Source organism: Pieris rapae, chromosome Z (genome assembly GCF_905147795.1).
Source record: "Pieris rapae chromosome Z, ilPieRapa1.1, whole genome shotgun sequence".
Lineage (NCBI taxonomy): Eukaryota > Metazoa > Arthropoda > Insecta > Lepidoptera > Pieridae > Pieris > Pieris rapae.
In genome coordinates this window covers 5,885,707-5,912,391 of record NC_059534.1, presented here as the reverse complement: position 1 = coordinate 5,912,391, position 26,685 = coordinate 5,885,707, and the positions used below count along the sequence as shown (strand labels likewise).

Sequence of the window (26,685 nt, the reverse complement as noted above, 5' to 3'; positions counted from 1 at the left end):
TTTTAACTATCAGGTCTTCAATACCAACAATTAACATTTTAAAGCTTTAATTCGTAATAAATATTCTATTAGATATAATATCCTATTAGATACAAATGAAATTATCATATAGCAATTTTTATTAAATAAGTACCTACCTATTATCTTTACCTATCGCCGTGTTCAAATTATTTTTTTAAGATTATTTAAACAGTTAAACATGCCTTATGATTTGTTTTCTGCATTATTATATAACATATTTTATGATGATAAATATGATGGAATTTGATATAGGTATATTGTAAGATAACTTAAAAACTTGTTAACTTAACTAGACGTTTAAACACCATCTTTCATAAAAGTCATATAGTATGATATTTAATTATTATATTATGATAATGTAACAAATTTATATTATAAATAATGATATTAAACGATATAAGTATATTATCTATTTTAATTTTGGAATTCAAAAAGTACCGAATTCGAAATAAAAAATCAATACTAACGGGACATGCGTAAAATGGCTGTTATTTAAGAAATAGTAGGAAGTCGTTGTCGGATCAATAATAAACCTTATATACATTTGATGAAAAGCAAAATATAAACACGTTTTTTAAAGTTTAACCTAGTAATTTCAAATATAAAGAGAAATAGGTGAAATTGCGAAATGCAAACTATCTATTTTATGTTGGCTGTATTGATTTCGATGTCAACAACTTCACAGTGGTGGTGCGTTAGTACCTATTGCGCGTACAGTGTTATTGTTTTGTGGAAAAAACTGTGAATCTTAAATAAATTGCAACTTATTTTGTGAACACTTCTTGTTAATTTAAATATTTGTTCTTTACATTTTATTTTATTGAGTGGAATATGTCATTCTCGGTCGAGGTAAGTCATACAAGAAATTCCTACACAACATCGGCCTAGGGCGGTTCTATTTTACTTGCAATTTTAGTATTTCGTTGTGGGACATGATTTATTTACATAAAATATGAATAAACCGTAGTTATAAACATTTGGCAGCCTTGTGGTAAACATCGTTTCATTCTTTTTCACGTTTGAGAAGTTTTATGAGTATTTCGTATTTATGCATCCTCCATATTTTACTGCTACGTGCATGGTACCAACTACATAAAATGAGTAGCTATAGCTTTCATCTTAAGGTCTTTATGATGGAAAAGTAAGAAATAAGTAATATTAGCAGAATTATATTACAAATTTGAGCTTTTATGTTACTTTGTAGGATAACATACTTGAAATTTTTACATTACTAAACCTAATGAATTTCGTAAATTTTTTGATGAATTGGACATAAGTACCTTTATACCCTAGATTCAAACATCTTATCAGCTATGATAATCCTATTATAATTAACATAAGTAAATTGTCAAGATGTTGTTTTATGTTTTAATGCATCTTTTGCCAAGTATGATATGATATGATATTTGTATGTGATATAAGTAGATGATAAAAAAATTGATTTTGATTTTGGTCTCTCGGGCCATATAAGATCAAAGCCCTAACCTAACTACATACTTACCCTAAAGCCATACATAAAATATTCATATTATATTATTTCACATATTCATAAAGTGAGTATAAATGGAAAGCACAACACTTAAACACACTAAATTTTGCAAAGTTAATCACTTTCTTTATAAACTTAATTTTATCAAAGCTACAAGCTACTAAACTTATTCCTACAATAATCTACATCTACATCTTGTTTAATTTTATTATTCAATAATAGGTATACATTTTTAATAAAAACAAATGCTTTTCCTAAACTTTTTTTTTGCTATAATTATGCGAGGCAATGCCACAATACACTGGACCTACCTTCTATGTTTTACATGTGTTGGTGTTATAATTATTTTGAAATGAAAAGCACTGAGCTGTCTGTCTTATCAGAAAAACACATGTTTATTATGTATAATGTGTCTATATCCTATATATCCCAACACATATAAAAGCTTGTGGAGCTGCACACAATATTAAAGAATTAAAAAAAAAACATTATAAAAATGAGTTAGGTTTTTATACTCTTAAATGAATTAACAATACTGTGATCTACATGCTTAAGGCACCGAGATTAAACCTTAACCTAAAGTTTATATTATATATATCTCAACAAAATGTTAATAAAACTGACATCCACTTAACATTGTTGTTTAGTCTAGAAATTTTGTTTAAAACATCTTTATTTGCTTCATGATTTTATATTTCCTTAAATACTGACAAAATAATAGTGTTATTATATAATTTATATTGCGCAGACCAAATTATTTAAAACATCTTACTACTCACTTTGACACACATGTTCATATTTACCTGTGCAATAATTTTTTTTGTGTTTTCTAATTTTTTCATGTAAACAAAAATTACTATTTGTGTAAGTTTATTGTCATTTATGTATTTGGCAATATGTATAAGTACATATATAGAAGACATTAAAATAAATTTACTATTTTAATTCAGTTCAGTTAAAAACTTAAGTTATAGAAGGAAAGATATTATATTTTCTTTTAACAAAAAAAAATGATTGTTTTAAAATTGTGTCAAATATTGATTCTTGTATTTCATTAAATTTTTATCTGTCTGTAAGTATGGGCTGCTATACCACATTGGTACACTAGACATTCCTCTTGGTTTCGACAAATAAGGTTTTACTTGGTTTACATTAGGTCCTTGTAAGATTTAGGCATTGTGAGGTGTTGGTTAGTCAAATACAAATGGGGTAGTTTCACCCCCATCATTCTTAAATCACAAGTGAAGCTTTAAGTTCATTCATTGCTCTTAATTTGGTATTTACTTTTGTATTTATTTTACTTACACATATGAAGAAACAGGTTACACATGTTATTATGCGGCCATATTGCTAACAAGGGCTTTTTTACAGGAAACTAGTATGGTAAAATAAAATAAAATAATACCTACTGAGGTTAAAGTATAGGAACTGCATGAATAGTTAATAAAAAACATTAATTACATGTAACACCAAAAATTTACTAACTGAAAGAAAACTAAAATTAAATAAATTACTTAGTCATAATAATTAAGTATATATTCTAATATTTTTTTTTTAATTATATTTCACAAAGTTCTTAACAATATTTGATGGAGGTCCTTCAAAATGGTCAAATGTAATCAGAATTTGATATATTATGTCAAGAATAATATTCTTGATATCTTTAATTGCCCACTATATCTTTTTTTTAAACAATGGAATATAATGTAGTACCAGCATGTAATTGATGGAGAATTTATTTTGATTTTGTACATTGATTAATTAGGTTCTTTGCTTTGATTAACTTACCCTATAGCTAAGTAATCACATATTATGTAATACATAGTTATATATTTTTTTTATTTATATAGCCATAGGATTCATTAGGAATAAGTAAGTTTAAGTTTACTTTCATTAAAATTGAAAAATATATTGATTCCTTAAATAATCCTTATAATGTTTACTGCTAGTATCAGTCCGCACGATTAGATATTTACTTTAACTCCGAATTTCAGTAAAAATTTATGTATTATATAAACTGTAGCATGACTTAATGCATACTTTAATATTGTCAATGGTTTTCTCAGTGCGTTAAAAGGATTTTATTTGTAATTTATTTTCTTTCAATTTGGGTAACATAATCGACGTTCGTTTTTGTTATTATAATTAAATATTCGCCATAGTGTTTTTTCAAATAGGAAACTATTACATGCAAACAATGAAATCTTTACTCTTTCTTGTATTAGTAGATTACTTTAATAACTAGAAATTTATGTTATTATAAATATATACTGACGGACTCATAAACTGCATTATAGTAAAAAACTACTTTGAAATAAATATTTTAATCAAGCATGCAAACTTTCTACACAGATTTAAATTGAAATTGGTTCGTTAACTTTTAATCCTTAAGGATATGACTCTACGCTAAGTTTCAGTTTGTGTACTGGAAAGGACCTTAAAACTTGTTTGAAGAAAAACAGAAATTTAAATAAAATTGGTTTAATTAAACAATTGGTTTTAACAATAGACAAGCTTTATGCAACGGTTTTTTTAATGTTTTAATAAGCTGTTTACCTCCACGTTCCCTTATTATGGATTCTACTCGATTCTGCATAGATTTAAAAATAAAAAAAATAAAATACGTTTATTTTGGAACATAGGATCATCATGGTATCACTTATTCCACGTCATTAAATTCGATCAGGGTTGATCAGGGTTATTAAAACATTTTGTGGAATATTGTTCTTCTGAAAGTGCTGTTCTAGTTGTGCCACTGTTGTAGGCACGGTATTTCTCGCATATACAGCTCTTTTTAAATTGTCCCAAAGATGCTCAATGGGATTAAGACCCGGGCTGCGTGCTGGCCAATTCATTGTACGTATCCCAACCCCTTCGCAATATTGTCGAACTTATGCAGCAGCGTGCGGCCGGGAATTATCCTGCATTAAAGTAAAATTTTCGCCTATAAATCCCATGTAAGGCGTGATCTTCTAAGATCTCTGTTATGTAGCGATGTGCAGTCAAACCCACTCTACGACCGTTTTGACGGATCATGTCAGTCAATAAGGCCTATTGCTCATCTGTCCAATTTAGGTGATCACGCGCAAATCTTAAGCGAGCTTGTCTGTCACCTACAGACAACTTTGGACCATTTGCTGAAAGGGGTGATATCCGTTTCCTTTAACATATGTATATAATTTCATCTATCCATTATATATATTTTTTCAAAATAAGCGAATATTAACAGTAGTTTTGTTTTGGAATAATTTGAAAAGTACTATGTATATAAAGTTCAAGTTTCCATATAAATCCGTGATTTATTAATATATTTTTTTATTTTTTATTTATGTAGCTATCTAACAAAGAAATACGAATCAAGATTACTTTTATTTTTGCGGTAAAGGCCTACGTTACGTATAAGTGAAAAAGTTTCTTACTGTATTCATATGTAATGGGATCAAATTTATGTTATATCTATGTATTTGTAGTTATTGTAAAAAAGGTATGTGCACACTGGATACGAATCTACCTGGTCGTAATGGGTGATTAAGTGGATAAAAATATTAGCACAGAATCTTGTAATGTTTCGACCTCAGAAATGCGATATAAACGAACCCAGGTCCGTCCTCACCATATGACTTTCTGGACTGTGATGTGCCATTATCCTCCCATTCATAGGTAATTTGCCCACAAACCCCTGCATCGCCATTTCGCGGGCCTCGCGCCCTTATCAAAATAAATAAAGAATCGTGTGCACGTGCACATGCACTTAACAAAGATTTTACAAATAATATTATCGTATATATTTAACTTGGTCTTATAATAAGAGTTAACCTTCGAAAAAGTACGATTCTTGTAGGGATTAGTTTTACGCCATTGTGATTTGAAATCAGGTAAATGCATCTCTAAACAAATTAAATATGTCTATAATATGTTGAATAAGCAACCGACCCCGATTATGCATACGAATCATATCGCGATTGAGAAATAGCTTTTATAAGCAAATTTATGACATCTTTTTCTATTGTTATTTTTGTAACCATTGCGAATACTTTATGCGTTCGGTGTTGCTATTCTTAGGCAAATGAATTTTAAAGGTCTGGCCGGTGACGATCATGATGATTTTGATTTTTTCAATACATTTTTTTTTTAGGTTTTGGTAAAACTTATTAAGTATGTATTATGTATTACAATATGGATTCGATACGAGTCTCCGTTACGCTTTAACTGCAAGAACTTGTTGCTGCTTCGTTCGCTATATATATATCCGGAACAAAAGTAAATTCAATCAAAGTAAAATCTTTGTGGTCGGCGGATACCGGATGTACGGCGTAAAGCAAGAGTTTTCTCATTCTCCTCTAATTTCGAACTAACTCATCAGACTTTCATCGAATTCGTATAGTTTACAGGCTTTTTAAATTTATGAAAATATTGAACAATATGGTCATTAATAGATAAAACCTTTTCGAATTAAATATTTTTTTTTAAATTTTGAATGGACTTTAGTCTTATAGGTATTATTAATATGTTAGGTATATTATGCCGCGGACTTTATAAACACTTAACTTTATTATTTACGAATAGTAGAGTCGATATCGCTTAACATAAGCGAATATATATCCAAAGTTTTTTTAAACTAACTCTCTCCTTTTAACGTTAAACATATTGCATAATAAATTACAATAAACAATTTAAAAAAACATCTTTTTTTAATGTAAAATTTCGTTCGCAACATATAAATATTAGCCGGTAGGTTGTGTATGTGCACCGTGCAATAGCGGTGAAATATTTCCCGGTAATCCGAGGCTGCCCGCCCACTGAAGCCAAAGCGCAGGACGCCTGGGCGGTGAAGCGTCGTCATCCTTCAGTTGAATTCTATTCACCGAATGCAACGGTAACTTTATTAGTAGCAACAAGTGAGTAATTTTCGTGGTGTAGTCGTTAAGTTGTTTCATGTTAATTTTTTGTTTATCATCTCTGAATACATTATTGCTCTTCCATTGCAACTTGTGATTTATATTTTTGACCCTCAATTTTTAATGAGGAAAATACACCGCACCGCGTATAGGTCTTGTTGCACATTAAATCAAATCTAACATTAAAAGAGTAATGGCCGTGATAGTGTTTTTATTTAAAGTACCGGGAATTAATGAATTTAAAATGTTATATTACAAATTTAATTTCTAAGAAAAAAATGTATATTTTTATTCCAAATAAAATGTATCTTATATGTGTTATTAGATTGATATTAGATATATACGACTTATTCATGTGCAGGTACTTCTCGGATCAGGTAAGTAGACTTATGTCTTACACCTGTGGATATGCTATTGTGGATTCTTCTAATCTCTGTGAACTCTTTTTTTTATTGTAAAAATACCTATTACCTCTCATTTTTCAAGTAAATTTCATTAATTTATATTTAACGAGTCGAAAGAACTTATAAAATGTGGTCGTTTAATTTCTACGGGTACTGCAACTTAAATACTTAGTGTTTATACTTTAGTCAATGGACTTAGGGGAATTTTCGGTTGTCAATATACTTAGACGACTTAAAATTAATTTTTAAGCGTATCGTTGTAAATTCTTTGTGTATAAATTTATTTCACATTTTTAAATTTGACAATAATAACTACTAATAACGCGTATGATATTATAATCAAACTAATTAGAAACCGATTACAATCCTGAATTGTAACGCGACGGAGAACTTTCAAATTTTTCAATTATATTTTTACGACAATTGTTTTATAAACAGAGTAAGTATTCATTTCTGGATCATGCATGGTAGAAGTACCTACAATGTACCTATATGTGTGTCTGTATCAATGTCTTACTTATAATTTGTTTTATGTGTATTTAGAAAGTGTATAACTGCGTCCGTCAACTTAATTTGACAAGTAAATAATTGTGCTTAAATAATTTTAAAATGCAGGTGTTAATAAAATCAAAACTAAGCCAAGGAAAATAGCCCTTCTAAGTATACAAAGTTAGAATCTTTTTCGTTAAAACGGGCGTAAAATAAATATACCAAATACTGTAACACTTGTTTTAAAGTTTATGCTTTATGGGAACCCGGGGATGGTTGTGTCTGTTTTTTAAAGAGTGTTATATTACTTATTGCTTTGTTTATGTTATATAGTCATTGATTTTTTTGATTAAGCAGCTATACAGTATTGAATCCGATCAATTAGATTAGACATAAAAAGAGTTCCAAAAAAAAATTTGGTGTCATTTTCAATTCCGCACCAGGGGCTGGCTGACTGGGGCAAACTAAAAAAAAACAATAAAAAAATTGTTATTTCTTTATAATCATCTATCCACTTAGGTCTTCGACGCCATCAGAATTAAGTAGATTCAATGATTCTGTCGAACGAATTAAAACTTAAATGTTAGTTTAAAAAATCCGTCAGCCAGTTGATTCCTGCCTCTTTAATTGTCTATCAAACGAAATGTGATACATTGAAACTTTAATATGTGCCTCGCTCCCTTTTTTTAATTTCCTACGTAAATTTATTGAGTCTTAGACATCAAATTAAATTAATCGCAAGCAATGGGAGCATAACAGGTGGGCTGATAAATTAGTAGGCTAACATTGAAAAAAAAAACATTTTTTCAATAGAATTTGATTTGATTTTTCATTATGTATTCATTACGTATAAGCGATATGGCGATTATACCGGTCAAAGAGATCGATACAATTTTTATAGTACGTTTTGTGTTTAGCCTCAAAATAGGCTTCAGTTCCAACGATTACCTTAATCGGCGGATCACTTCCAATATTTCCTGTGAGCAATTCTCTTGTGGTAGGAACAAAAATATCTGGTGGGAAATCTGGAATATATATAGTGAAATAAATCATTACAATCAAAAACTTCAAACACTGCTCAGAAACATCAATTCGTTGTTATTTTTGGTCGCTTGCTTTGTTGCGTCGTACGTGGTAGAGCTTTCTCATATCCATATATTTATTTATTTATTGAGTTATAAGTCTACTGAATATTTTACAAAATATTACAACTAAAGGTATGACAGGAATGGAATAAAACATAAGTTTTACAAAAAAATAAAGTTAAAAAATAAAATATTAAAAAATACAATTAATACATGTATAAGACAAGCATAGATTAAAATTGTTGGTACTGAAAGCCGAAAAAATCATCAGCAAAACAGAAAATTAGGCTCGAGAAAACCCAACAATGCTTTCTTTAAAACCGATCAGCCCACTAATTAAAATATTCATGTGTTTAACATGAATATATTGATGGTCTTTTGATAACCTATCTTAATCTACGGTTATTCAAATTTATTTTGTTGACTTTTTTTGATGTTTTAAACGATAACAGCCTGCCTCTATGGGGGGGGGGGGGGGGGCCATTAAGTGTATGGTCCTCATCATTTTCCTACGTTACTTTCAACGGTTTTTGGTGTTTTGCCCTACAACAACCAGCCCCGGTCTCCCCATGAAATTTAATGGGAAGTATAAATATTAACTTCCCTTAAAACAAAAAATATAGATAACGGTTGACCGAATATGTAATAATATACCAGTTACCGATTTGATTGTTATAGCGACGAAGAAGGCGAAGGTTCTGTTGTTATACTCATGAATTTCTAACCCCATTCAGAAATCTGAAAAATTTTAAATTTTCAGGTAATTTCCTATCCTGAGAGCCAAGAGCTGTCGCGCGCTGGCTGTCCTTACAGGTCGCCGCTGTGAAATACTAAGAAACACTTTTTTGAATATTCGACCAAGCGAGGAGAAGGCGCCACGTGTGGGCCTGTGCACAACCGGGGGCGGGCGCTTCGCGCCGCCCCACAACTTTATACGTAAGTTTAATTTTTTTTTAATATGTTACGTGATGAAATTGACAATTAAAATTGTAATAACATATTGTGTTCTATTAGCCGACAACTGCGACTGTATCTAACAAAAAAGCTATTGCGACCACCGCTTAGTGTAAATTTATCACTACTGGAGCCCATTACAAAATAATTCCTTTTTTAAATTGTTTTCATGTTAAGATTGTAAGTTGGCACATAACGTATTATTTAGTTAAATCTTCACAATCGTCTGAATTACATTTTATACATTAATTCGTTAATTTTGTTCAAATTGTTGTCAAGAAAACTTAGGCATGAATGTAAGACGGTAGTTTATTTACAGATAAAAAATTGAAACTGAACTATTTATTTTAAAGGACAACATTTTTATTAGTGTGATGGCTATGTTTTTTTAAGTATAAAATTGAAGAACTTGCATCATCGATTGCCATAACTAACTTCTCTATCTTAACACACAGTAACACAGTTTACTCAATCAGTAAATTTATAATTATAGTCACCTTTTTATATTTAAGACATATAATGGCGATCACAGGGCTTGATTTAGACTTCTGTGGGCCTTGGGCCCTCCTAACCTAAAGTAAAACAGCCCTAAAGGATATCAAAAGAAATGTTGAGATTTTTTTGGAAGTCAGTACAGGCTCCAGGGCTGTAGCCCGTCAACCCGGGCGATCCCCAACTTATATCTTTATCTTGGTGAAATGCTTTCAGAACTATTTTGTTAAGAATTGTAAAAACTGTTTATGTTCTTAAATTAAATCATTATAATGAATTAAATTTTCTTTAGCTATGCACCATTACGAAAAGTTTATATTAATATTAAAATATTGATTTAATTAATACTTTTTTATGAGAATTTTAATACGCTCTGTATGTGTACTTATTAAAAGTAATACATGTAAAAGCATTCGCGAATTGAACTTTTTAGCTTGACGTCACGCTTTCTTTTCATTTACCAATTATAGAATACAAAGCAGTTGTTTTGAGTCGGAGGTCGAGAAGCCTTAGGACTCAGTGTATTAATTAAACTTTTTCTTAATTGTAACACAATGTTGATCACAATGAGGGATCTTGAAACTTACTTTTTGCAGGTATTCTAGATTTCGTAACGTAAGAAAAAACCAAGTTCGCCGCAACTTTGCATTTCTATGTTTGAATTCCCGAAAAACAAGACTTTTCGTTGTTTATTATCATCAAAGAATACATAAATATGTGTCTATCTTTGTGAATAGTTTACAAATATACTTTATACAAATTAGTCTGTTTATTAACAAGATACATCTGAAGCCTCTACTCCTATTAGGAAAATAAAAATAAATTCTTAATTTAGTGCTAATGCAACACAGGCGAAAATTATTTTACGTATGAACTCTACTAACTATACTGCATTTGAATTTTATTTTGTGGTTGATATTTAAGGCTTTTGCTAGCGAGCTTGCTTGCAATTTTTGTGTTAAACAAACGACAACAAAGTTTAGATTTTTCTAAAGCGATTTTCTATGTTAATATATTTTTACTGTTTGCTTTATAATGTAATTAATTAATGGCCATATTTTATATTTATTTTTTAGGGTTAAGATTAAAAAAAGTCTAAATATCAATATTTTCATACGGCTATTTGTTTTGGTTCAGATACCCGGATGATATATTGACGAAGGCTCAAAGTAAGCATGATGTAGGGCTGGATCCACACATCATTGCTCCAGATCCATATGTTACGACGGATGTGTATATTGATGTCTTTGGCCCGGATACTAAAGACATTTTAACATCGTAAGTTGTCTATTAACGAAAATTTAGTTTTTTACAGTGTTAAGCTACGGATCTATATTGTTTGTTGTGTTATAATTTTAGGACGGAACAAGAAAACACAATGAGCACGGGTGACGATGACTTATCGTCTGGAATAAATGGAAGATTGAGGCCTAGGAAGTCTTTCGTGTCCAGTCCACAAACAACCAAGACGACACGAAGATTAGAATCCAAACTTTCGCAAGACAAACCCAAGCGTGTTTCTACCCAATCTAAGAATCCGCTTACTAAATCTGATGATCTCTCTAAAAAGTCTGACTTTCCCTCTGTCTTAGAATATCTTTGCCCCTACTGCGATAAAATTTTTGTATCTAAGCAAACAGCTTCTAAACATGCTCGACGTATTCATTTTTTGACTTCGAAACAAGGCGAGAAAGGTGTTATCAATTGCCTTTACTGTAGCCACTCTGATCCTGAACCCAACAATATTTTCAAGCATATGATTGATAGTCACCCCAATCAATATTTTGCCTGTCTGGATTGTCACACAAGGTTTCTATCAACATCAGAATTGGCTGAACATAAACTTAATGTCTGTGAAAAGCAAAAACTACATTATAAAAGTAAATTACCTCAAAAATCAAACAGAGCTAGCAAAAAGTCTCGTAAGCTTGATCGACAAGTTGTAATACGGGACGAACAAAGGCATGGCTATAATAGCATTGTTATATCGTGTGAACTTAAACCTACCCACGTGACCGACGCTGCTGATATTGAAGACAACATTACGACCAACTTAATTTTGCCGTCGATTAATCAGGCTAATAACCTTATTGACAAAAATGCGGTTATACTACTTGATGATTTACAATGGAAAAAGCGGATACCGCAAAATTTTTCATTTCATAATACAGATGCCGATCAAATTTTATCAAGATTGGGAGTAGTACATAGGTCCCCTAGAACTGGAGAATCTACTCGTAAAGATTGGTTTAAAGTCATTGATGATGCAACTCAGAAGTTTGAAAGATGCTTCGATACCAACTTTTATTCTAAAGTCGCCAGTAATGTACAAGAAAATTTATCTAAGTTTCTTGACGGTTCCTTCAATTTTAATCCAGATCCGAATCATACGATTAAAACAAGGAAAGCTAAAAATAGTGTCCCTATTAACACAGTTGAGGGGTTTCCAATTTTATTATCGTGTGAACAGTACTCACGAAATATATTTGATGTATACATGCCACGAGCAATAGCACCAAAACACAAATGGAAGTGGGACAACTTGGAGAACGACAGGAATTCTTTTAATGCAGACCAAATAAAGCGGGATTCACATGTAAATAACTGTATAGTAACGTTGGTTTCAAGTCTCGATATATGGACTCAACTATGTATGAGACATAAATTTGAAGAAAAATTTAAAACGACACCTTTTGAGAAAAAAACTGAAAAGAAAAAAATTATAAGTAATGAATTAAAAGAAATACTCGAAAGTAGACAATTACCACCATCCTCGGCACAGGTGTCTCGGAATTGTAGTGCACTTGTCAAAGTTCCTAACAACCTTGAATTTCCAACATCATTAGGTCTTACACCATCTACTAGTAAATATGAAATACAACCTGCAGTTTTGAGTGGAGAATGGGTGAGACCTCGTTGTTATGTATGTTGTGCCTGTGGAGCACAAACTAGGGACCCTCGAACTCTTTCAACACACATTTTAACTGAACATCCTAATGCCCAAGTTCAACATTACGAGATACCTGGAGAATTATTGCTGAATGCTGATATTCTTAGACATTTGTATGTACCACCTAGCCCTGTGCAAAATAGAACCCGACCTCCAAGGGGTTTTCGAGAATGCACTAAATGCAATAAATCTATAACAATTGAAGATCTACATCAGCACATGTTAGATTGTGCCGGAGATGTGCCAACAGTGAGAAGAAAATGTCGATATCGCCAGTTTGGGGTACGAAAAAGACGTACACGTATTCAAGATAGCAGAATACGAAAAAAAATTCGTAAAGACATACATCGACAAAATGGAAGACCTAGACCAAAAATTCGATCCGAAGTTGGAGACGGTAAGTGCCAATGCAATATTTTTTTTATTTCATATTGTTAAATAATATAATTAATCATATGTTTTTATTTTCCAGCTGAAACCATCAGAAAAATGTTAGCAGATTTACCAGCAAAACGCCACCGGGTAACTCCAACAGGATCAAATTTGAGACCTAAGAAGAAAATTAATCCACAGTTAGATCAACTTACTTTTAGTAAACGCCATACAGAAGTGAATAAAAACAGGAAATCTAACACTGAATTCCAAGGTGCCGGAGAACCTAAGAATTTTAAAGAAACTAAAATTATGAAAAAGAAATTAACCCGTCGCAGCACGGTTATGTTAAGTAAGAAAGCGAACAAAAGTCAAAGAAACGATAGCAATATAAGATATGATTCTAGAATAGAAGCTGTTAGTCATCAACTATCATTATCTTCAGATAGTAGTGCAGCCTCAGCTGATTCTAAGACACAAGTTTTATCTCTCCAGAATCAACCCAACAGAATAAATGTCAACTCTGGACCTTACAACACACGAGAGCAAGCAAATGGATCCAACAATGATGGCTCTAATAATCGAGAAAATCAAAACCCTGAGCGAAATGATAATAATGGAAATTTTCATGATCAGGGAGCACCTCCCCAAAATATTCCATTAAAACACTCAATTGCTCGCTTAACGGCTGATTCTGACACCCATGATAAAGCCGTCCAATTTCATCATTTGTTTTTAGTGCAACAGGAATGCAATAATGTAACGCAACATGATCCTTCTGGGCAACCAGTTTTCTTTGAAGATAAAGCAGTTACTGTTAAACTTGATAAACCACCTTTAGAAAGTAAAGAAAAAATTGAAGATTTAGACAATCTAAATAATCATAAAAACAAATTAAATAAACAACGAAAAGGACTCAATGATTGTATTGCTATGCTAAAAAATAAATTGGTTGAACCTAGTAAATCTCCTGAGGTATCTATACAGTGTAAAATCGATGAAATACCTCCGCCTCTTCCGCCTCCTCCGCCGAAACGAGTTATAACCAATCGCAACGATATTACTGTTCAATGCCCAGATGATAATCAAGCACCTGAAACCGTAATAACTCCGCGCTCTAGAAATATATTAAATAAAGGAAACATTACGGAAAAGCACGTTAAGTCAGCATCCCGAACAGAAAGCACAAACCAGAAATCAGAATCAGTTACAACGCACAAAGTTAGTTTGAGTATTGATATGGAAAATAAACATCTTGATAATCCTGCATCGGTTGGTATTGCAGATACCGCTGAGCTTATAAATTGTGATCGTAATAATTATTTGCCAGTTTTTAAGAAAACTGGAAGATCGCCAAAATACAGTGAATCTGAATTAAGTGCAAGTGTTTCAGAAAGTGATCAAAACACAGAAAATGATAATTTTGTTAGAGGAAGTGTGTCTCGTCAAGCTGTACATATAAATGTTACGGCCAAGGAAACTAAAAATATTTTAACGGTAATAAATAAAGAAGGTTCCTCACTGGACAGATCGGTGATGCAAGTTTTGGAATCAAATCACAAGGAAGCAAAAGATGGACATCAAAAAGTAAATGAATCAATGAATGGATTGTATGTGCCTGAAGTCATACCACCTGCGCATTGTAGTGTTGATGCTGAGTCTATATCAACGGCACCGTTAGATTTATCGGGCAAATTATATGTAAATGAAGTGATTGCCCATTGCTCTAAGCAAGATATTTCATACAACAGTTCCGCTCATGTATATGAAACTTTAGATTTGTCAAACAAAGGAATAAATAAAGTCTTTCAAAAGGGTGATGCTATCGAACTATCCAATGACGAAGTCGTAGTTGATTTACGGGTGAGGCCAGCGATTCCTTCTACATCTACTGCTTCTTTCAATTATTCCGAAGATATAAGTTACAATGATATGACAGCTACCGATTTATCTGTAAGACACACGGAATTCATGCCTACCGATTTATCTGTGAAGGGAAATGTAAAACCTGGTAATTTTATTGAAATGAAAGATCTAAGTGTTATGCGACCAACTTCTAAGTTCACCTTACCTTCCCAACACGATATTATCGAATTAGATTTTTCTCCAAATGAATTCCCAACAGATTTGTCTCAAAAAAGTTTTAAAGTATTATCTCCAAAACTCGGACAGGATGCAAATAATACAACTCATAATCATTCATCGCTTGACGTTTGTGATTATGATAATACCAATGCAGCAGATATTGGCTACCGACAACATATAAATAAGCATATTATCACTGCTGGAAAAAATACAACTTCCCACTCAATACCGTTACAATATAAAACATCTGGAAATTCATATATAGTACAATCAAAACCGATTACAATTCCATCTGAAATACACATTGAAGATGAAAGGTACTCTGCAAATGAGTTTAATCAATCGCGAAAGAAACAACACAATTTAGTAGATATATCTAATATGTCCGGATCGTCGACTTTACTTGATAAATCACCAATAAATCTTTGTAATCCTCTGATAAAAGTATCAAATGGTGATTTAATGTATAAAACTACACATATAGCTGCGCAACAACATCATGTGTCTAAATCATTTGACATTCATAGTATGTCTTTAAATCCAAATAATACGTCAAATTTAAAAACAACAGCTCGGCCATCAGTAAGCATTACACCTAACTATATTAAGGCAACTGAACTTGCAAAATCTGCAAAGCAAGCTGATAAACAAAATGCATCAGATTTGTCACTTCAACCTTCTAAATCAAAACGATCTCCGGGAAACCTGACAAAAAGAAACTATGAAGTAAATGAAAGAACTTCTTGTCCTATTGATAACGATCCGGAAACAGCAAAAAAAATAGCTTTGTTACCGAAAGAGCTTGTAGACATCTTAGGAAACATGCCAGTTGATCACCGCAATCAGTTACTCAATGTTCTTCCTCAGTATGTATCAGTATCAACATCCGCTGCACCTAACAGACACGATACTTTTTACGATCCAAAACTGTCATCAAGCCATCGACACTCTCAGCCTTGCATTGAAACTGATAATACAGAAATTCCCCAACATTCTTATTCCGGATTGTCTAAGAGTCAACATTCTATTGTTGATAATTATCAAGTTCAAAATCCGTATTATCAACCACAAGGAGAGACTAAGAAGTCTGAAGGCGAATACGGCCAATTTCATGGTAGTATAGAAGACACACATAAAAGTTGCTTAAATGACAATAAACGGCGCTCCATTGATCTAAGTATATGTGGCATAATTGATTTAACTGATGATAATGCAGATACAATTTCTTCTTCTATATCTTCAGAAAAGGAAAACAAAACCGAAAGCCCGGTAGTGAAAGCATTTAAAACTAATAACGAAAAAACAGCAAGTTTACGTGCCGTAAGGATTAAAGCACCATCCGAGAGAGCTAAATCGATTATTTTAGAAACGCCTCTAAAAAAGACGATTCCAGAAAAAATTTATAACATAAGCCACAGCTCAGATAATGGAAATAATGACAATATCCCAGTAGTGCTGAAATTTGAAACAAGTGTGACTGAAGCTACAACCGTCTCTGTTAATGATGCTATTTTAAGTGACCAAATAGATACGCCTTTGACGTTGACCCGATCAGAACTTCTCGATAGTCACAATGAACCACGAAAAGAAAGAACAACGAACAATGTCCTAAGTAATGTTCCCATGCAAGGTATACAAACCGACATCTCGACACTTAATTCTGAATCAGCTGATAAAGACAGCGTTAACACAACAGATCCAGAGTCACTGATGCAGAATGAAAGTTTAGAACGTCGGTTTGAAGTAGAAAAAATACAGGGACACGTCGACGAAGATGACTCAGAAGACGATGTTTCTTTAGCTGTCATAGTAAAACAAAAACAAAGAGAATTAAGTAAACTAGAAACTCGTTCAAATAATATCAATCGCACAAAAAAGAACAAATCTATCACTAACTTAAAAGAAGATGTCGATGCTCTGGATATAACTCCTGAGTTAGAAGATCATATAGCTGATCCAATCTTCGATAAAACTGATAGAAGCAATGACGAGGAATCAACTTTAGATATCGCCATCACTAGTAAACACAAGGAAATGTCATTTAAGATATGTATAAAACCCGTGGAGGGGAAATCTAAATCAGAAAAAGATTGTAGTCCATTTAAAAACTTTAAGGATAAGACAGTTCAGAAATCGCCTGGTAACGACGAATCTAATGTTTCTTTAATTGAAAAATATTCCGAAGCTGTTCAAAATAGTTTTGATGATCAGGATCTGCATAGATTATCATCAAATAACAACACTATTGCTAATAAAGTAGAATCAAAGAAAAATATGATATCACTTCATACACAATCAGACTGTTTGTTGGAACCATCGACATATGAATCAAAAAAAGAGAAAAAAGATCTTCCTTACAAAAAAATACCTGAAAGTGCAAACCGTTTGGAAAAAGACAGATTGATAACTCCTCTTCGTCGCAGTAGACGGGGAAAATCACTGTTCTTTGATAATAGTGATGATAGTTGTCATTTTCAAAATATTGGTGATGTTGGGGAGCAACGGGGCCCATACACAAAAAAACAGTTAATTTTCTCTAAAATGCTCCAAGATGAAGGAAACACTGTAGCAAAAATCGCTGATTCAGATGACTTGCAACGGGATAAATATGTCGAAAATATGCCTCTTCGTCCTCGTGATGTAGATCTTTGCGTTCCCACGAAAGAAAAAAGACATAAACGGAAAAAAATAACTCATAAAAGAAAAAAGCAAACAAAAATAAACGAAAACGCTCTTAGTTCAAACCCTATGTTACCTAATAGGGCGAGCAACAAAGTTGAATCCTCAGATTTTGTCCCTGATAAAGATGAAATATGTACCATTCCGCACCGCGAAAATAATTCAGAATGCGACAAAACAGACCTTCGTGCATTGTGTAGTGTTGAGGATATTGACTTACCTATGAAAAATGTGAAGATGACAGAAAAACGTAAATCTAGCAGTTGTAAAAGCAATGAACTTGTTTTGTCAGCCAAGGAAAAAAAGTTAAAAACAATCATTGTTGAAGACAATGTTACTGGCCGTAATTGTGACAACAACACTAAAAATGTCAAGTCTAATAATACTCATATTATTTCTGCAGTGCGACGATGTCGTTCGAAATCTGTCGTATCTCAATCAACGCCTGAAATGTGTTATTCATATGATTCTGATGTACCAAATAAGGTTCCAGAGACAAAACCCAACTATAAAGAACAGTCGGAAAATAAGTCATCCAATATAAAGATCTTAAGCAAAGTATCCAATTATGTTAACGATGAAGTGAAAACTGAATTTGTTAATTTTACAGCAACAAGTATTTTAAATACTGATAAAGAAGGTTGTTGCAATAAAAAACAAGAACAAGAGGAAGAAGCAACAACCTGGAAGATCATTGAAACTAAAGCTATTTTAAGTTATCCTGATGAATCATCAAAAAGCGTTGAAACAATGAAAACGCCCCCTGAAAAGAAACCGAAAAACCCCCGCAAAAACCAAGATAATAGTAATAATGAACCTTGTGAAACATCAACTCAAACACACATCAAAACAGATTCTGTTACGTTAGAAACACATAGTACTGAAAACACTGAAATTCAAGTCGATACCGATAAGAGTAAAGAAAAAAATAAAGACAGCAGTGGCTCGTCTAGTATAGAGTTTGATTATATCGTTGAATTATTATATAAGCCTGAAAAAGATGATAAAGGAAAGTATCTTATTCAGGAAAAAGAGAAGCAAGGCAAATTGAAGCCTCTTGTTGATAATCAGTGCTTGCAAAATGAAAACACAAATCAAGCACGCACTATATTTAAAACACCGTCTATTATTGACACCGGAGAAGATCAGGTACACGAAACTATTGGAAATGCTGAAGTAAATCATTATCAGATCCCTGACAAAGAAGGAGCTTCACTAAGTGAAAAAGGTCCCAAAATTACCGGAAAACGGAAGTCGAATAGTTCTAATAACAATGAATCAAGTTTTTCTTCAGCTGTAACAAAAAAGTTAAAATCCACAATCAACGACGACTATATAACTAGAAACAATTGTAATAGCAGTACCAAACGTGCTGTAACAAGCAATGAAAATACCGCATACACTATTTTGGAAAAATCGGTGTCTGACACAGATAATTATGATTACATTAGACATAAAGCAGCAGAGACCCATGCCTTTTTTAAAAGAGAATCTTTCGATGATATTGATTCTGAAAAGAGTAATTCTCATAAACAGAGCATAATCTATAATCAAGAGATGAAACGAACTGAGTGGAATAATTCTCCTTCGCTTAATACTTCATTTAGTCGAATGGATGACAGTACCCAGAAAAAACAGGACTGTGTGGCCGCAGGAGAGGTATCTGAAACTAAAGTTATTTTCAGTGATTCTGATGAATCTTCAAAGAGTGATGAACCACTGACGAAGTATATTGGAGAAAAGGAGAAGAAATCACTAATTAAACATTCGGAACGAAATAAAAATGATCCTTGTGAAACGGATAAAAAATGCGCTTCTGTAAGTTTAGACAAACATGTTACTAAAACCACTGAAATTAAATGCGCTAATCTCCATCAACTATATAATGAAAAACTAGAAGACATAAATACTTCATCTAATTTAGAGTTTGATTGTGTCGTTGAAATGTCGCACAATCGTGAAAAATCTGATGATGGACACGATTCAATTAAGAAAAAAGGAAAGCAAAATAAATCAAAACCTGTTATTGTTAATGAACCGACTTACGAAAATGCGAAAGAAGCTAGTAGTGACATTGAAACACCTTACTCAAGTAAAGTTAAGTACGGCGAAGATTCTGATGGCGATGACGTTAGCCTTCATCAGGTATATCGTGCTAAAGATGTAAATTTAACTTTGGTAGAAAATGATCTGAAATTAATCGGAAAACGAAAATTAAACGGTCCTAATAGCAGTGAACTTGATTTGTTGGGCGAGACTAAAAAGTTAAAATCGATTATTGATGTCGATGCTAATTCTGAGAACAGTAATAAGATCATTGAAAATAACACAAATTCTGCAGTGCAACGATGTCGCCCGAAGTCCGTTCTAACAGAATCGACGTGTGAAATGTATGATCCATATGATTTTAGTTTATTACATAAGGTAACAGATGCTGATCCGTTTTTAAAAAGAAAATCTTTAAAAAGGCTCTCTAATCTAAATAAATTAAATAATACCTCTAACAATAATGACAACGTAGACGTAACTGAGTCTAACGCTCCATCAACAAGTATTTTATACAAATCTACAGCAGAAAATTCCCAGGAACCAGTGAAACAAGGTGTAGCGACCCGACAAGTATCTGAAGCTCAAAGTTTCTCGAGTGATTCTGATGAATCTTCAAAGAGTGATGAACCGTTAAACAAATGTGCTGAGAAAAAGAAAAGGAAACAATCACAAAGTAATCACCCTCAAAAGCCTTGTGAAACATTACCTGAAACACATAAGAACAAGAAAACACTTTCTGTCAGTGTAGAAAAACTGGAGACTGAGGAAGCTAACACTGAAGAGCTATCAAAAGAAAACGATAATGGAAGTAGTGCCTCGTCTACTTTAGAGTTTGATTTTCTAGTTGAATTATTTTACAAGCGTGAAAAAAAAGATAAACACAATTCTAGATCAAACAAAGAGAAGAAGAAAAAATCGAATGGTGATAATCCTAGCTTGCGAAACGAAAACACACAAGAGGCTAGTAATAAAATTGAATACAATGAGAATTCAGATTGCGATGACAAAGATCTTCACCAGATATGTAGTGCTAGCGATGTAGATGTAGCTATAAAAGTACCCGAAAATCCCATCTTGCCTACAAAAAATACCAAAGAGGTGATTAACAAGGACAAAACATCAGCCACCATTCTTGATGCATGTAAAGTTGAGTACAATGGGAAGTCTTCTTGCGACAACTTAGGTCTTCAACAAATACGTGATGCTAACGACTTTGATGTGCCTACAAAAATAATAGATAATAGCTTGCGAACGATTTGCACAAAAGAGGATAATAATAAAGACAAAACATCGTTCACTAATATTGATGCACGTAAAGTTGTCTACAATGAGAATTCAGATTGCGATAACTTAGGTCCTCGCCAGATATGTAATGCTAGTGATGTAGATGTTCCCATAAAAGTAATTGAAAATACAAAATCTAATACAACTCACAGCAACGATCTTCGTCCATATTTTGAAGGAAATAATTTAAAATCTAATATTAATAGCGAAAAGATGGATGGTGAAGTTACTGATAAATTCGTAAGACAGTCAGAAAATGTAAAAAATATATCAACAACTGTATCCTTAAAATATAGCATAAAACCAGTAATGCGACGATGTCGATCAAAATCTCTTTTGGTGAAATCGACCTCAGAAACGTATGATCCCTATGATATTAATTTATTAGATACAGACACAGAACCGTTTTTAAAACGGGAATCATTAAGTAACTCTGTTATTCAAAAGGTAACGAGCAAATATCCTATTGATACAGACACAGTAGTTAAAACGGTCGAATCGAATACTCCATCAAGTAACATTTCACATTCCGAAAACAATGATCTAAAACAGGAAAAGCAAGACTCGGTAAACCTACAAAAGCCTAAAGAACATCCGTGTGATTCTGATGAATCTTCTAAGAGCGATGAACCGTTGACTAAGTATATTGAGGAAAAGGGCAAGAAGAAATCTGAAAAGAATGAAGAGCCACATAAAGCATTGCGTAAAAGAAAGAAGAAAACACTTTCTGTAACTTCAGAAAAACATGATCCAGAGAACAGCCACGACGATAACGAAGAGAGAATACGATCAGAGCAGTTTATGGAAAGTTTTGGATTCTTTTCCGAAAGAAAGCCTCGGAAATCGAATTTGCTAGCTACGAAGAAAATTTCAGAAACATATAATCTTATAAACTCATTTCGTGAACCCGAGGATAAATCTAGCAAGAAGAATGTGCACTCTGAAAATAGGAAAACGACGGATGATGAAGGTAATCTAAAAGAATCTTTTAATACATCTAATAAAAAAGTTTCGAAACGTGGTAGGAAAAAGAAAATTTCTACTAAAATTGAAATTTCCTATTGTGAAGCATGTAGGAAAGAATTTCGTAGGCCGGATAACTTTTTGCGCCACCTACTGTCACTTGAGCATGTGTCTCGTCTATCTGATGTAGAATTGAATGTTATGAACGTATCTACAAATGAAGACATTAATTATTTAGTTATATACAAGCAACAGTTAGATCGTTTAAAAGTTTTGCAAGATAAAATTTCTAGAAGAAAAATATATTGTAAATCTCTTGAAAATATTGCATTACCAACATTAGAGGATATTATTGCAGATGTTACGAGGACGGTCAGACAGCAACAACTTGCACATCGCGGTCTCAGTAGAGACGAGGCTCTTTTTCTAGATTGTTGTGAGCTTCTAAATGCAAGCCATAATGATGATGGATCAGGTAGGGCTAAAGAGTCATCAGATTGTAAAATAAAATGTTATACCTGTGTACAGACTTCGGCTGATTGTTTAAATTTATTAGAAAAACGTATTAATGATATTTTAGAAGAAAAATGTGATGATGGTGATGTAGATTCTATTACAGCTCAAGATATTATGGAAAGTGAAGAGGTTCGAAACTTAGAAAATGATTTAATAACTGGTCTAAAAGAGGCAGCAGCAAGCGCAAGTAATTTTAAAGCTAAATCATTAACTACATGTACGCCTGAGGTTGGAGTTGATACTAAGCAAGTGAATAGGATTGAACATCCTAAAGATGTCAATATCATCAATCAATCGGAAGAAATGAAAAGTAAAAAAGCGTATGAGGTAAAAGAAAAAATGTATCCCGATGTAATTGAAGACATTGACATGTTTGAGGATAAATTCGATAAAATTAAAAGGAAATGTAGATCTCAGGCAGCTAAGCAGACCAAGTATGTGGAAACTAGCACAAGGTTGTATTTTTCTTTCCTTTTTTGTTTATATATTTCTGGTACCACTTAAACTTATAATTTTTCATATTTTACAGTACTAAAAGCCGGAAGAAAGTCGAAAAGAAAAAAAGGAAGAAGAGTCTCAAAAAGAATAGCACCCATGGCGCAGTTCCCACTAAAGGCGCTTTAAAGGGTTTTGAAGGTGTGAAAGTATCAATTTTAACGTCTGAAATCAATATGGCATCAATTCTTCCTCCTTTATCAACACCTGCAAAAAGAAAGAAACGAAATAACAGCAAACGAAAAAAAGAAAGAAAACATTCAGAAAATATTAAAAATGATAGCGAGCACAACAGTAAAGATACTCAGAAAAAACTTGACGTATACGAATTTATGGACAGTGAAGAGGCTGAACCGTTTGAATTCAGACCTTCTACTGTAATGGAGCGTTTTAAGAGTATAAAAGACGTGAAACCCAGTACCTCAAAGTCGCAGCCTATTGATGTTGATCCGGAAGTCTCTAGTGAAAGTGTGTCTGATGGTGATGATTTTGTTTATATGTCAGATGACTACATTTGCAGCGATGCTGAGACGGAGAATAGTTTAATGTCTTGTGAATTAGGAAACACCAAAAATTCATCTGAAGTTAAAAAATCAATTTCTACACCGAAAAGAAAAGACACAACTGAGAAAAGTGCAGTTATGGGGAAAATATTTAAGCACAATGCTGTGAGACCTGAGAAAAAAATGGTGAAAACAAAAGAACCAATAAAGCCAAAAGCGAATTTGGACCAACTTTTTGACAGTTTACTTGAAGAACCCAATTCACCAATATCTTCATCTCCTAAAAAAGAAGACTTGTACAATTTGGAATCCACGTTTTCTCATAATAGTGATACCTCCAAACGCAGTAGTAAATCTGTAAAAAGTCAAGACCATGATGATCCCGACGATTCAGATTCGGAACAGTCAAGAAAAATAGAAAGAAGTCCTACGCCAGAATCTTGTACAAGTCTTATTACACAACGTAAAAGAAGAGAATCCCAAAACTCTTCTTCAAAAGAAAAAGAGGTTTCCACTGATAAAGAAGATGAATATCAAGCTAGCTCCAGTACTTCAACATCTAAAGAAAAAAATAAATTTAGTTTTAAACATACGTCACGTAAAAAGAAAGAAGTATCGTATGAAAACTATGATGATAAGTCATTCAAATATGAAACTAAGCGAGGGAACACGATATCTCCCAATAATGACGACGTCGAATCGCTTTTTAGCGTTGATGAATCATCGCCTGATGATAATGACAGTCTAACAGATGATAATAGACTTAAATCGAAAGAAAAGGAATTTAGAATTAAGTCTACTGACACAGATATGGAAAATAACAGTTTTGATTATATCGACGAACCTGTTAAAACTTATGATGAGACGGGAGTGGCTCGCCAAAGGGCCCGTCGTAAGTGCACTGTGGGAAAACAAAATGTTTTGGCCGAGAGTTGGAGTTCAGAATCTGAGCCGGATGGTATCCCGCCAAGGCCCAATAGCGCCGATTCTGTTGCTGCTGGAACGAGTCGAAAGAAGAAAAATAGAAAAAAAGACAGCCATGCGCTTGGGATTCGTAAGAGCGGCAACCGACAAGTATCGGCGAAACGTGAATCGCATTGCAGCACTCGAAGCAACCGAAATGCTTCGGAAAGTATTTCAAGAGTAGTGCCAACAACGAGACCAAGTGCGGTGTGTTCCTCGAGCTCAAAGGCACGCACTCGCCCTTCGCCCTACTACTGGTCAGATGAACAGGAGCCCGAACACGTGCAGCAACACGGCTGGATCGTCGGAGACAGCCATAAGAAACTTGTCACTATGTTGGCCCACGCTAAAGGTAAGCGAAATAACGACGACAAAAGAAACTTGGTTGAGTAACTTTTATTTTATAGAACTAATTGTTTTAAATGTAAATATACTGTACATATTGTATTCTAGTTCTCTATGTCATATTTGATGACATCTGACCAGACACATTTTAAAACTAAACTGTAATTGATTGATTTTTGTACATACTGTATATGGTTTATAGATTTAATATTTGTTATTGAGTAATAGTTAAATTCTGGTTGACATTTGTTTAAGCTGAGGGTCCTCTTTCTATTTCTAATAATTTTATTTTATTTCTTTTTAAACGACAAATACATATAATAATTATAAAAGGCTTTTGGACATGAGCTTATGTTAAATGTCAAATCCTAATTTCGAGTAAATTTAGGGAAAATTTTATATTTGATGAATTAACTAAAAAGATATATTATTGTAAATTTTATAAACAAGAACTATTATTTCTATATCTTACTTTTAATATGCAATTTTATCTAACTTAATGGAGTGTTGATTATATAAAATATGTTTTATGTTGAAAAAATAATTTGTTTCTTGGATACGATAAATCATTAATTATATATATTTTTAATTAGCTTGACAGACAGAGAGAGAGAGAGAGTGAGAGTTTAATTGGGGATTTTCTACACAGACCTCGGAATCTGATTACTAGCACTGTCAGTAGGTAAAATTATTTTTTTTGGAAAAGTGCAGTCCAGAATTTCGTTGCTAATAAAACGTCTCCACGTGGGTCTGTGGAAAATCCCCCTGTTGGAAGGGGCTGATAAGATGGTGTCTGGATATTTTAAGAATTTTAAGTTGATCAATTTGTTAATTATTTATAAACGTATACATAATAATAATTTTAATAATTTACAAACGAAATCTCAAGTTTTGTAATTTCTAGTCCAGTGTAAAAAGGTACTACCCCACTATCAGCCTCGTTCTTTCTTAGGATTTAATCGTATGTGATTCACAATCAACAAAATAAGACTTATTTTTTCTTTAATGAGTGTGTTGAAAAATTTGCGTTACATAATAATAGTGATTAATTTGAGACGCTTTTTCTGGCTTGATACCACGAGCAACAGTCTATATAAGAAACACGCAGTCTTGAAGACTCTGATTAATATACAGAATATTTAGCTGATATCGTAAATGTACTGATTGTAATGTAGCATTATATTACATTTTGTGTTAGATCACTTGTGATTTTGATTTAAGAATCCATGAGAATAGTCTGTCTCATGAAATAAACGATACAATAAGCACATAGAAAGTAATCCTTTTATTCAACTCGATTTTAACTTAAATGTCTCAATGTTGCGGTGGATACGTAAAACTTGTAACACGTACACAAAATATATATTATAATAAATGTTATTTTATTCATTCTGTAAAATTAATATTTAATAGCTGAAGACCTAATTTATCTCTGTAAGGCTGGGGTGTCCCATCTATAATTGTCTCTATCCATTGTTGTATTTCTGTGTCAGATTTGTATGTCATGATTATAATTCAATGTTATTTCTAAGATGGATAATTAATGATTACATACTTTCTAAATATATGTGGTATCTAGATAATGTGTTTTTTTTCTTAATTCCTAAATTCTTATTTTAAATTGTATTTAATATACAAAATAACAAAAG

General features: G+C 32.7%; 1 protein-coding gene across 5 annotated transcripts; it reads left to right on the top strand.

Annotated features, from left to right (window-relative positions):
* Positions 1-715: 715 nt before the first annotated feature.
* On the top strand, positions 716-26,619 carry LOC110999386. 5 transcript variants are annotated; one of them, XM_022268455.2, is made up of 8 exons: positions 716-870; positions 9,147-9,322; positions 10,970-11,110; positions 11,192-13,179; positions 13,255-22,221; positions 22,573-22,689; positions 22,834-23,185; positions 23,260-26,619. In XM_022268455.2, exons 4-8 carry the CDS (start codon positions 11,211-11,213, stop codon positions 25,082-25,084), a joined length of 13,230 nt encoding a protein of 4,409 aa, XP_022124147.2. In that variant the 5' UTR covers positions 716-870; positions 9,147-9,322; positions 10,970-11,110; positions 11,192-11,210; the 3' UTR covers positions 25,085-26,619. The 5 variants fall into 5 exon arrangements, with proteins under 5 accessions (XP_022124147.2, XP_045490088.1, XP_022124140.2 ...); XM_045634132.1 differs by having other exon boundaries at positions 22,822-23,185; XM_022268448.2 differs by having other exon boundaries at positions 22,573-23,185.
* The last annotated feature ends 66 nt before the right edge of the window (positions 26,620-26,685 follow it).

Excerpts from the sequence above, each read along its gene's own strand:
- LOC110999386 (XM_022268416.2), top strand. The coding sequence starts at position 11,211 with ATGAGCACGGGTGACGATGACTTATCGTCTGGAATAAATGGAAGATTG. Across the intron at positions 13,180-13,254 it reads TCGATCCGAAGTTGGAGACG|CTGAAACCATCAGAAAAATG; the intron begins GTAAGTGCCAAT and ends TTTATTTTCCAG. Across the intron at positions 23,186-23,259 it reads TATGTGGAAACTAGCACAAG|TACTAAAAGCCGGAAGAAAG; the intron begins GTTGTATTTTTC and ends CATATTTTACAG.